Source organism: Amphiura filiformis, chromosome 18, assembly GCF_039555335.1.
Source record: "Amphiura filiformis chromosome 18, Afil_fr2py, whole genome shotgun sequence".
Classification (NCBI taxonomy): domain Eukaryota; kingdom Metazoa; phylum Echinodermata; class Ophiuroidea; order Amphilepidida; family Amphiuridae; genus Amphiura; species Amphiura filiformis.
This window is the reverse complement of record NC_092645.1, coordinates 55,980,772-55,993,730: the sequence shown is the minus strand read 5'-3', so window position 1 is coordinate 55,993,730 and position 12,959 is coordinate 55,980,772. Positions and strand designations below refer to the sequence as shown.

The 12,959-nt window shown below is 35.8% G+C and overlaps 1 protein-coding gene across 1 annotated transcript; it reads right to left on the bottom strand.

Annotated features, from left to right (window-relative positions):
* Positions 1-745: 745 nt before the first annotated feature.
* On the bottom strand, positions 746-12,745 carry LOC140138832 (annexin A13-like). Its single transcript, XM_072160601.1, has 12 exons — positions 12,571-12,745; positions 12,011-12,086; positions 10,697-10,791; positions 10,176-10,289; positions 8,748-8,804; positions 8,119-8,152; positions 7,583-7,662; positions 6,688-6,753; positions 6,065-6,166; positions 5,789-5,864; positions 4,092-4,204; positions 746-2,498 (listed from the first exon to the last, which is right to left on the bottom strand). Exons 1-12 carry the CDS (start codon positions 12,595-12,597, stop codon positions 2,376-2,378), a joined length of 963 nt encoding a protein of 320 aa, XP_072016702.1. The 5' UTR covers positions 12,598-12,745; the 3' UTR covers positions 746-2,375.
* Positions 12,746-12,959: the final 214 nt, after the last annotated feature.

The following is a 12,959-nucleotide window of genomic DNA, read 5'->3' as shown; positions in this document are numbered from 1 at the left end:
TGTTATGGGATTTCAACCAAGAAAAACTACGCATTTGTTGATATTTGGGGCAATATTATTTTTTATTCAACTACCAAGTTAATAATAATGTTATACATGTTATATTTAAGACTCTCTGATAAATATTTAAATTTTCAAACACGAACTAGCAACAGTTATTTTCAACCAATAAACAAAAATTAAACTTAATTGATCAAGCATGCAGTCCAGAACCACACAGGACTACTCAATTCAATTGAACTCCCGAAATTAAACTATCAAAGAAGCTATTATTCTGATACCTCTTGTCTGTCTGTCTACCCTTTGTAATGATGAAAACACGATTTAAGATAAATAGCGCCATCATGGTTCACCTTTTCTTTAAAATGACGTGAGGTATTTTGTCTGTTATTGACTATGGAAAATAAAATGTGGTATAATTATGACTGAAGAGTTCTAACTTGGTCGAATATGTTACACAGTAACATAGACTTTAATTTTTCAAGGGGTGGATTTGAAAAATATGGGCAAAACGAACTAAAACCACAGATATTATGGCGGCCAACACCACAGGGGGTGGGACAAAAGGGGTCTCCCTGGTTGAAGGTATACGGGGATGTGCCACGGTTGGGGTTAACTTTCCAGCGATGGGTTTTCAGTGGCTGGAGACCAATGCACCCAATTGGGTGCATACTGCATTTTGGCAAAAGTGCCCTTAAAAGTGCCCAATTAGGGCAAATTTGGGTGATTTTGGGGTGTTTTTAAGTGTTAAAAAATGGTATACTGATTGGTAGTAAAAACAGCAAAAAGTAGGTATACTGTCGAGAAAGTCAGCATCCGAAAGTCTGCGCCTGGTACATCTCCGTACAAAAAAGACCACCCCCACCATCACCACCATCTAAATTGACCGTGGAGTAATACCAAGCTTCGTAAATCAGTCTAATGTGTTTAAATCCTCCAATATAATACAAAATGAATGATAGCCTATGTTAGTAATAATAAAATCTACAACCTGAATCAACAACTATGATTATACAGGGTGTCCCAAAAAAAAGAGGCCCCTCATTGCGCCCTCTTTTTCTCCTATTTCTAAAAAGTTGATCAAATGTATTTTGGTATGTAAAGAAACCTTAAATCGTTAGCTTTAATAAACCAAAACAATTATTTCAATCGGTTCACAATTTTTTAAGATATGCCCTCTTTAAGAAATGTACCCGTTTTTCACTCTGTCCACGGATGAGGCTTGGCTACATCAAAGATTTAAACGAAACACACGGTTAATGACATGGGTAGATAATAGCATTAGGCTTGAGAAAGCGAGGATCACCAGCTAGCTTCAAATATCTTCTCAACCCCGTAATACTGCTGCATTCGCAAGTATCCGGCGCACAAGGATGGTACGCGACGCAATTAATGCAATGAGAACTAGGGCTGAAACCTGTATTCGTCAAGGAGGCAACCAGGTAGAGGGCAGAGCAGCACAGTAAACCCACTTCAATAGAACCAAAGACAAACTAAACAGCCCTTTTCAGGGCTACCTTTTATCACAAAAAGAGAAATGACTTATATTGTCAATAAAAAGAAAGCAAGAAACAATAAAGTAAGAAAGTAAGAAACACAATAAAACAAAAAGGAATAAAATAACCGAGAAAAACATAAGTAATTGCAAGTATAGCAAAAGAAGTCCCATCCCACATCAATTTCGCCCAAATTAATGACACTTAACAAAATCCATAACCCATAAGCCCACCGGTAAAGCCCGTTCCCTAAAATAAAGTTGTTATTTTATAAGGTTATCATCGAGGAATGTTTTATATTCATGCATGGTATATGCACTTTTCAATCTTTTAAGTAGCCAGACCTCCTCCGTGGACAGAGTGAAAAACGGATACATTTCTTTAAATAGATATATCTTCAAAAGTTATGAGCTGATTGATATAATTGTTTCGGTTTATTAAAGCTAACGAGTTAAGGTTTCTTTACATACCAAAATACATTTGATAAACTTTTCAAAAATAGGAGAAAAAGAGGGCGCAATGAGGGGCCTCTTTTTTTGGGACACCCTGTATATATAAATTTATGATTATTTTCAAATTTCTATGTTAATACGTTTGCATTAAATGATTATAGGCCAAACATTTTAGCATATTGCATGTATAATAAAAGGCATGTATGGGCCTATAATACGTGTTTGATACTTTCAAATAATGTTTGCACCAGTGTATAATACAATTTCAGTGATAAATGATAGCCCTCAACTTCAGAAGCACACCTCGTCATAGACCATATATCAGGTCTACTCAAACCTCAATCAATCCTCATGAAGATGCCACATGATCTCAATTGACCATCATAAAAACAAATTCTGTGCATTAAATATGCATAGTGCGTTATCCTCATTTTCTAATCAGGGTGAGAAGCAGTTTTCTGAAGTTCCCGCTGGTGTCACTTCTGATCGCATCGGCAAGTGATACCTTGTGCGTAGTCTTGTACGCTTCTTTGATTATCTCAAGATCCCACTGAAACAAATAAACAACACAATAAAAATTCAACAAACAAAATGAAAGAACAATGCCTAGATTGTGTGTGAGTGGGTGTGTGGGGTTTGTTGATGCGGGGGGGGTATTGTGTGTATGCAGGGTGTGTTTGGTTGGGGTGTGTTTGGAGTAAAAAGTGAAAAAAATCGATATCACCAGGCTTAAGGGAAGGGGTATGAACGTTTGGACAGTATTTATTGTGGGACATTAGAGCACAGCAGACATATCGAATTGCATTCTGAATACGAAGAATGTCCTTCTGATATCAAATAATTTAGATTTTTTGAAATTCGCTATGTAATACACATTTTATGGCAAATCATTAAAATTGATATTTTTGATATTTAACAGTGCTCGAAGTAAACTTTATAAATCTGATGATTTATACTTAAAGTGTATGTAGGTGGGATGAAAAGCCGACGATCAATTGAAAATTTTGACCTTTCGTATTGAAGATATGGATTTTTTTCCCAAAACACCAAAAAAATTAGGTCTTTTTGGGAAAAAAGACAATATCTTCAATATGAAAGGTCAAAATTTTCAATTGATCGTCGGCTTTTCCTCCCAGCTACATACATTTTAAGAATATATCATTAGATTTATAAAATTTACGTCGAGGACTGTTATATATCAAAAATGTGAAAAATATCAAATTTTAATAATTCGTCATAAAATTTGTATTATATCGTGAATTTCAAAAAAATTATTTGATATCAGAAAGACATGCTTCGTATTCAGAATGCAATTCGATACATCTGAGGTGCTCTCATGTCCCACAAAAAATACTGTCGAAACGCTCAAAACGTTCATACCAGTTCCCTTAATACAGTATGCATTATTGAGATGCTCAATAGGACAAAAGATTTAAAAATCCTTTGTCATATCGAGCAATTGCATTGGCCTACTGTGTATTGGTTTTGGTAATCTGGTTGCTAATGACCTCTTAACCAAACAAAGAAAAAGATTGCCCTCCGGAAACTGAAACGGATACGGCTAGGCCGGTATTCACAAAAAAGGCTAAGGCACGCTTTGCGCACCTTCTTGAAACTAGTGATAAATAGGACTAGCTGACTAAACGTGGGAAGTAACAACAAAATATCAGGAAACTAAAAGTAGAAATGTTGTTACGAAAATACAAAAATAAAAGTAAACAACCAATAATGCAATACCTCTTATATCGATATACGATTACACGAATCAATCGAATATACGATTACACAAATCAATTACCTCTGATCGATTATATGATTACACGAATCAATCACCGCTGATCGATTATACGATTACACGAATCAATTACCTCTGATCGATATACGATTACATGAATCAATTACCTCTGATCGATTAAACGGTTACACGAACCAATTACATCTGATCGATATACGATTACACGAATCAATCACCTCTGATCGATTATACGATTACACGAATCAGTTACATCTGATCGATATACGATTACACGAATCAATTACCTCTGATCGATATACGATTACACAAATCAATTACCTCTGATCGATATACGATTACACGAATCAATTACCTCTGATCGATTATACGATTACACGAATCAATTACCTCTGATCGATATACGATTACACGAATCAGTCTGTCCTCGTCTGTTCCAAGCCCTTTCATGGCTTTGTACAGCAAATTGACGTAGTATGCTTGTGGATCACGAATGTAACTTACTGCATGTGGGCAAATAAACAACAACAACAACAAAAACACGGGATGTTATAGGCGTAAACTCGAAATAAGCTTTGTCATAATGACCATGATATGACATTCAACCCATATCAGTAAATTTCCCGCCTTAAGGGATCTAAAATGAGCGTTTATTGCGTTTCGACAGTATTTTTGTGGGACATGAGAGCACCTCAGACCTATCAATTGCATTCTGAATACGAAGCATGTCTTTCTGATATCAAATAATTTTCATTTTTTGAAAATCACAATATAATACAAATTTTATGACAAATTATAAAAATTTGATATTTTTCAAATTTTTGATATATAACAGTCCTCGAAGTAAATTATATAAATCTAATGATATATTCTTAAAGTGTATGTAGCAGGGAGGAAAAGCCGACGGTCAATTGAAAATTTTGACCTTTCATATTGAAGATATGGATTTTTTCCCAAAAAGACCTAATTTTTTTTGGTGTTTTGGGGAAAAAAATCCATATCTTCAATACGAAAGGTCAAAATTTTCAATTGATCGTCGGCTTTTCATCCCACCTACATACACTTTAAGTATAAATCATCAGATTTATAAAGTTTACTTCAGGTACTGTTAAATATCAAAAATATCAATTTTAATGATTTGCCATAAAATGTGTATTAAATTGCGAATTTCAAAAATCAAAATTATTTGATATCAGAATGACATTCTTCGTATTCAGAATGCAATTCGATATGTCTGATGTGCTCTGATGTCCCAAAATAAATACTGTCCAAACGTTCATACCCCAGCCCTTAATACTTCAGGTGGTGCTTCAAAATCCCTAAATAAACGGTGTGTTTTAAGCAATGCACCGCATTGTTACAGGTGACTCCCCATAATCTTTCTTCTCGTGTATGATTTGATCAAAATAGAAAAAACCTTTTGATAACTAAATAAATAAATATAAAGTTGCAATTTTAACGATTCAATTCGCTGCCGTAGTGCACGTTAGAATAGAACCGTTGCTAGGCCAACTGGATCACGCTTTGTTTGTTACGAACCACTGATCGAAATGATCACAACACAAAGCCTATGGCATATCAAAATTCGGAACAGGTGTATGAGCCCAGGCATGGAGCAGCAACCAATGGTTACTAACGTGCACTACGACAGCGAATTATGCCTGTTACATTGTGTGCTTTATTGGTTGGCCCGCGATGCTTGTGTACAATACAACCATGTGTTCCCATTGAAATTGCAACATTTGATTTTGGGGTTTGAGGGTTTGAAGGCGCATATCAATTCTTGCTGGATTTTCACGAACAGGGTGTCAAATGAGAAAGCAAAGTCCAGGGGCGGATCCAGGAATTTTCAATAGAGGGGCGCCGAGCCACCACCGCCGCTGCTGCGGCTCGGTGCTCACACAAAGTCAGGCGCCGATCTGCTAAAAATATAGGGGGCGCGCGCCGGGTGCGCCCCCTCTAAATCCGCCACTGAAGTCCAATTAACAAAATGTATATTTTAGAATAATCCAAAATTATCAGGTTGTTGAACAGCAAGGATGACTGTAACTGACGAGTTTCTTATTGTGCCTGGTGTATATACTTACTGATAGTAAGATAGCAGTTTTTCAGGTTAAATGACATCTCACTCTTGATAGCTTCCTCCAAGGTATTGTCAGAGATCTGTTTTTGACAGAAAATTACTTATTCAAACAAAATACAACAACACGCGATTATTATAGAGCTTCACTGCTGTGATTTCCTTTTTTTGTCAATGTTTGATAATTATGAAAAAAGGCCTCTTGTTGGACTTATCCTTGACTTTTCAGCTATTACGACAATCGTTTATAATTGCTTTTGGGAGACCACGAATAATATCTTACCGTTTCATACTCATCAAAGACGGCTTTGAGATGCTCGTGACTTTTTCCAACAAGAAGACGCTGGAATACAGCTTCATCTGTGCCTAACTTGCCCTCACCTGCCTGGTCGGTATATTATAATTATGATTAAAAAAAAAAAATTAAAAAAACACATAATTTATATCATTGTCATCGACAATTTTGTCTTTGGCTTCTTCAATGTCATCATCATCATCATCATCATCATCATCATCATCATCATCATCATCATCATCATCATCATCATCATCGTCATCGTCATCGTCATCATCATCGTCATCATCATCAGCAGCAGCAGCAGTTCGTCATCGTCTTCGTCGTAAGTCATTATCATCATCATCGTCATCTTCACCATCCTCCACCACCACCACCATCATCATCAGCATCATCAGCATCATCAACATCATCATCATCATCATCATCATCATCATCATCATCATCATCATCATCATCATCATCATCATCATCATCATCATCATCATCATCATCATCATCATCAGCATCATTATTATTATAATCATCATCTAGTCTTTATATCTTCTTTGGTCGTCGTCGTCGTTGTCATTTTCATCATCGTCATCGTCATCATCATTATCTATACTCACATCATATAAAGCTTTCGCATCCTCTTTGGCTTTATTCGGATCTGCTGGTCCTTCATCTCGGTTTCCCTAAAGAATCCAAGGAAAAGGGAAGGTAAAAAATTATAAATGCATCAATTCGAGGAAAGGGGAACACGCAATATGTGAGCGAATGGGATGTGTTCAAAGAAAACTTTTAAATCCCATATATCCACCCCGTGTATATCATACAAATACAACATGTTTTGAGGGGAAGTAGTCAAAACTACTGGTCCCGAGGTGTTGGATGATTTGACTACTTCCCGACGCGTCAGCGGAGGGAAGTAGTCAAATCATCCAACACCGAGGGACCAGTAGTTTTGACTACTTTCCCGAAATAAAACATGTTGTATTTGTTTTACTATACCTCATAAATATTTTCACTATCAGGGTAAAATCGTAAACAAAAGTCAACACACACCAGTCAACGTGCCGGCCAGCATGGTAAATAAGCTTAATATTTTGCTTACCTGATTTTATTGGAGGATTTCTGTTCAATCAATTTACATTTTGACTTATATTATTCTAATTTTCTTTTTAACATTCCATAAATAGCATTTTGTTTCATAAAATGTCAAATTCGCGCGTGTAATTATCCATCGGTAATCTCAGCAAAATAACTGCAGCAGACGCCATTTTCACGATAAACGCGTCTGCAGAATTGCCGTTGTGCAGCATAATGCTACGTCTGAAGGAACGGCGACGCGCGGGGTCGAGACACCGTGTGGTAGTAGGGTGCGGAAGTTTTTACTACTTCCCCGCGTGCGCGTAATTGCACAGGCGCGGGGAAGTAGTCAAAATACCGTACTCGGACGCTGGCGTTATTAATAAATATTTATGAGGTATAGTAAAATCCCTTCTTGACCTTGGTGTTACTTACTGCGCACAAGCCGATTAGTACTTTCTCATAGTCTCCACTTGTCTCGCTCTTTATATCTCCTTCAAAATTACGCTTGTACTCTATTAGAAAAGAACAAAACAAAGAGCAGCATCATTTCTCGTTCTACAGGAAAAAGGGGGGTTGATTTGAGCAAAGCCCAAAATGTGAGCCCTCGGACACCACTTTGCTGGTACTATCGGCGTCACGGAGTCACGCTTGTTACGCCACCGTGGGTAATCATTTAATGGCCATAGACTGTAAAACCCTTAAAAACCAGAATTTGCCATTGCATGCATGTTTTGATCAAAACTCAACTCGTCAAGAAAATCTTGGTTTGATAGGTATGCCGTAAAAACTCGATATGTGCAGTGGCGGCGCCAGGAATTTTTCCGGGGGCATTGAGGGGGCAAAGTTAATTTCGAGGGGGGGGGGCAAATCATCAAATTTTGCCGCAAAAGGTGAAAATGTCGTAATTTTGGGTTTTTACTGGGGGGCAACAGGGGGAAAGGAAAGGGAATATTCAAATAATTACTTACCGGTTCCAAAGGTGTCTTTGATCATTTTAATTTGCTGCGAATTATTATGAAATGAATGGAATGAAAAAAAATTGTTAAAATCATCTTGGTTAATAATAATACTGCAATGAACTATAATAATACTATAGCGTAGCGTTTTCTTGTCACATTCATCCATCCCTTATAAGCTCACAAAACTCCTATATCAAAAGTTTCAGAAAATGCAAATAGTGGAACAGAGCCTATTTTGTATAAATCCAAAATTGTTGAAATTCATACCTATGTATATTAGGCACTATTTGGATTTTCCGGGACTTTTGATCTCTTTTTATGTGTGCTTTTTGGAGATGGATGCAAATGGATTCTGCTGACATTAATGATGGGTTATTTCATAATTTGACTTGCCTATTTGTAATGTTCCCTAGTATGTAATATTTGAATTATTCTATGTTCCAGAGTACGATTCGTAAGCCTCTTCCCGTGTTTCAATTAATACTTTAATAGAAAAGTTGATAATTACAGGGTGTCTTAATAAAAATAGGCCCTGTGGATTGGGGGGACGTAACTTAAAATGTCGACAGGGCCCATTTTTATTGAGACACCCTAGCCCTGTATAATTTAAACCGTTTTGAATGTTTTACTTCTCTTACCTGACTCGTTCTTGTACATAGGATCTCAATGAGCGTGGAATCGTCAGTTCCGGCTCCCTATAGGGGATAAAAAAAAGGGGATATTCAATACCAAATGATGATGTAATAGTGTGTTAAATTTGTAAGCTATCTGACTACGTAAAAAAGCAAAATAATAATAATAATAATAATAATAATAATAATAATAATAATAATAATAATAATAATAATAATAATAATAATAATAATAATAATAATAATAATAATAATAATAATAATAATAATAATAATAATAATAATAATAATAATAATAAAAACCCACAAGATGCACGTTTAATCTACCACTTACTTCCATAGATAGTCTACACAAACAAGAAACGGGCACTTACGGGCATTAAAATATATTAAATTCAAGGCGTTTTTAGTTTTCGTGAAGTGTACATTATGTGGTCATAATATACGAGGGGGTATCCAAAAGTTTTTGACATCAACCAGAAGTGAAAGAGCTATACCGATGAAATTTCGTCAGTGTAATCACTGGTCCTTATGTACATTATGGTCCAAAAATGGTCTCATAAGTATGTTTACTTTCTTTACAGGTGGCGCTAGATGGGCAGTAGGCGCATAACCTGAAAGATGGTGAAAATTGAGGCACGCAGCATGATTAAGTTCCTGCATTTGAAGGGTTAGGCCTACAATGCTCAGAAAATCTATGATGAAATGAAAGTAATCTACGGTGATGATTGCCCATCATATGGCACTATTGCTTTTGAAAAAGGAATTTCCAAACTGGCCACATGTCCCTCACAGATGAGCCAAGAAGTGGACGTCCATCACTTAACGGATGATGCGGCCACAGTGAAAAAACTCAAGAAAGTGGAGGATCTTATCATGAAAAGGTTATGCGCCTACTTCCCATCTAGCGCCTCCTGTGAAGAAAGTAAACATACTTATGAGACCATTTTTGGACCATAATGTACATAAGGACCAGTGATTACACTGACAAAATTTCATCGGTATAGCTCTTTCACTTCTGGGTGATGTCAAAAACTTTTGGATACCCCCTCGTACATATAAAATGTGGGTGAAATGATGCGTTGCAGTATTATTGTTAAAACGCTTTATGACATTAAATAGTAGCAAATTTGCATAATTCACTACCCTAGTAATCACACCCTGCTTACCCATGGATTCTTCTTGGGTCAGGCATTATTGGCCTGTAATTCTTTCTGGTGAATATTTCTTATCACATCATTCTTGTGGGGTACAAAAAAACGTAAAATCAAAAGTTTGTGGGGGACCTTTTTTACACAGACCCACCTTACATGTATACCCGTTCTATGAGGTTCATCTAAAAATAGTATGAGTTGCAGGCCTTATGGGGTCCTTTAAGCTATTTTGTCTGTGTGGGGACCATGATTTATACCACAGAACGAAACTGTAACTCACCTTCATTGCTTTTCTAAGGCACTTGGCATCAAAGTGATCCGGTGTCAACATGAGGCTAACGACGGCATCTTTAAAATCACTCTTTAATTCACTCTTCAGTACATCCACTAGATCCTGATTTTTAAAAAAAAAAAAAAATTGTATAAGTTTGTTAAGTTCAAAATTCTTAGAACAAATTTAATCCAATTTTGATGTTACATACCACATACCATGTCATTGATCGAGGTATGTAACATCAAAATTGGATTTGTTCTAAGAATTTTGAACTAAAATATTTCATTGACAACCCTAAAAAACTTATTAGTGGAGTATAAGTTTGAGATTATTTTTTTTCTACTTGGCGATACAACCATTTTTGGAGATAGTATGTACGACCAAATGCACCAGTGCCTCCAGTCGACTTCCATGGCACTTTGCTCTAGAATTGCTCCAAACTTTAAATAATATTTGAAGGGACTTGCACCTAATTTTTTTAGATGCTTTTTATCGTCATATTATTCTGGACCTGATGTGTTTCTTACCTTTCCAAAGGACGTTTTGTATTTAGTTCTTAGCTTCTGTCTCTGTTCATTTGATCTATAGGCAATGATGTCAATTATTGCTTGCTCGTCACAACCTGCATGTCAATAAAATAAACACACCATAAATAAAGTTATTACACCCCCTTTCATTACGAGATGATACCTCAACTTAGCATCAGCTTTTAAAAGTGAAATATCAACAAGTAACCCAGGCTAGTTCTGTAAATTAATATTTTGATGCTGCATTTGTCTTAATATTAATAATAACCCAATATTGTGTTGCCAAGGTGGCCCTTTGAATGAAAAAGATGAAGGAAAGAGGGTGGTATTTGTGTTATTTGTTCAAAATAATGATTGCCTCGTATCAATCGATATTTGTTGGTTCTTTTAAATTTGATTAATAATTAATAATGCCAAAAAGAAGAAGAAGAAAAAAAACCAGCAATGCGTCGAATATTTTAAAAAAGATCTGACTTGGTCGCATATTTTTATGTTCATTACAATACATGTATAGCAGAATACCTTCGAAAATATTAGAAAGCGAAAGAATTTACAGAATTTACAGATTTACAAATTTTCCAGCAAACTGCAAGTATTTCGCAATGTTTACTACGAAAGATTCAAGTTCATTCACACAAATAGGACGTCCGTCACGGATCGTAGGCCAGTCACAAAAAACACCAAGTAAATGCTGGCAAAGTACATTAACACAGACCAAACATATACAGCTATAATTATGGTTTAAAAAAACCAAACCACGCTCTACAGCCACGTTTGTTCTATTCCAATGCATACATGCATATATAGGGTAAACTCGTGTTTATGAAATTGAAAGTGTAAAAAAAATAATAAAATAAAATGAAATATAATTATGTATAAATTTCCTAAACGAGAAAAACAGCAGTATAGTTGAAGCCCGTTCAAATACAATGTAGCTAATTTCCTTTTAGAGAAATTTCAGATTCATGTAAAATGTCTTTGTCTAATACACTTAAGAAAATAAGTTGTGCTAGGCCGAATGACACATGTTCTATCGTGTCTATAGGAATACATTGAGGGTTGAGGACCAGTAAGCATGAGCTCAAAATGGGTTTCATTGCGAGTTAAGGCTTTCTGGTTTATTTCTTTAAATCTACTCGTAATCTACTCGTTGAGGACCAGTAAGCCTGAGCTCAAAATGGGTTTCATTGTGAGTTAAGGCTTTCTGGTTCCACATGTATATTTCTTTAAATCTACTCGTAATCAATAAGATGGTCATCTTATTTAATTAACCATTTTCATATCATAAAGTATTATTATCTAAATACGACTTACCAATGCCTTTCATAGCTTTGTGTAGAATTTCGGTGTCCTTATCTACATCGAAGTCGGATACTGGAAGTACAGTTGGCTGTGTTCAAATATAATTAAATATTTGACTTTCGTAAAGAAACAACTCTCACATGTACATGTAGATGTGAAAATTCATTATCATATTAGTTTATTGGCCTATCATGTCTGAGTATTATTACTAGCAGACTTAGGACTCGAGTCTCAAATCACAAATGACACGATACTATACTACATGCAGCCTATTATGAAGAATTATTCAGATTCGATGTGCAATGACTTGAATATATATTGTATATACAATAATAACTGATAATGATTGACTCAACTTAATATAGTTTGATATGACTCAACTCCACTGAACTACCAGACCCACAGACTCGATCGACTTAAGTCTCGGGCCCTAAAAGACTCGCCTCGGACTCGAGAAGCGAGTTTTGACTCGACTATAAGTCTGGTTGCTGATGAAGTGGTGTTTAATTCTTTTAGCATGTCTATATAGTCAGTAAAACAATGTATCTAGAAATGTATTTATTTCTACTCACTCCTGGTGCAGTTGGTGCTGATGCCATGTCGTTGCTTGCTGGGTTTTTTTTGCTGCTTTCTTGACAAAATTATAAAATCAAATGTACAACATCAGGAACTTGTTTAAAGTAAGCTGTCTGCGTCCGATGAAGACTTGTTGATTAATGACTTAAATGCCTTTGATACGTGTAATGTTAAAAAGCGAAAGTGAAATTGTTACGTATTCCGAGTAATACTTTAATAAAGTCAGGTAAGCAGGTCAAATTAAAATGGGTTATTCCATTTTAAATATAGCATACCCCTGTGGAAGATTTGTGACAAGTCTTTTCCACAGAGGGAGTTTGTTTTTCTAATGGAATTGGCCAGCTAGAGTTAATTATTTTAAAACCCTTTATACTCCCATATGTGG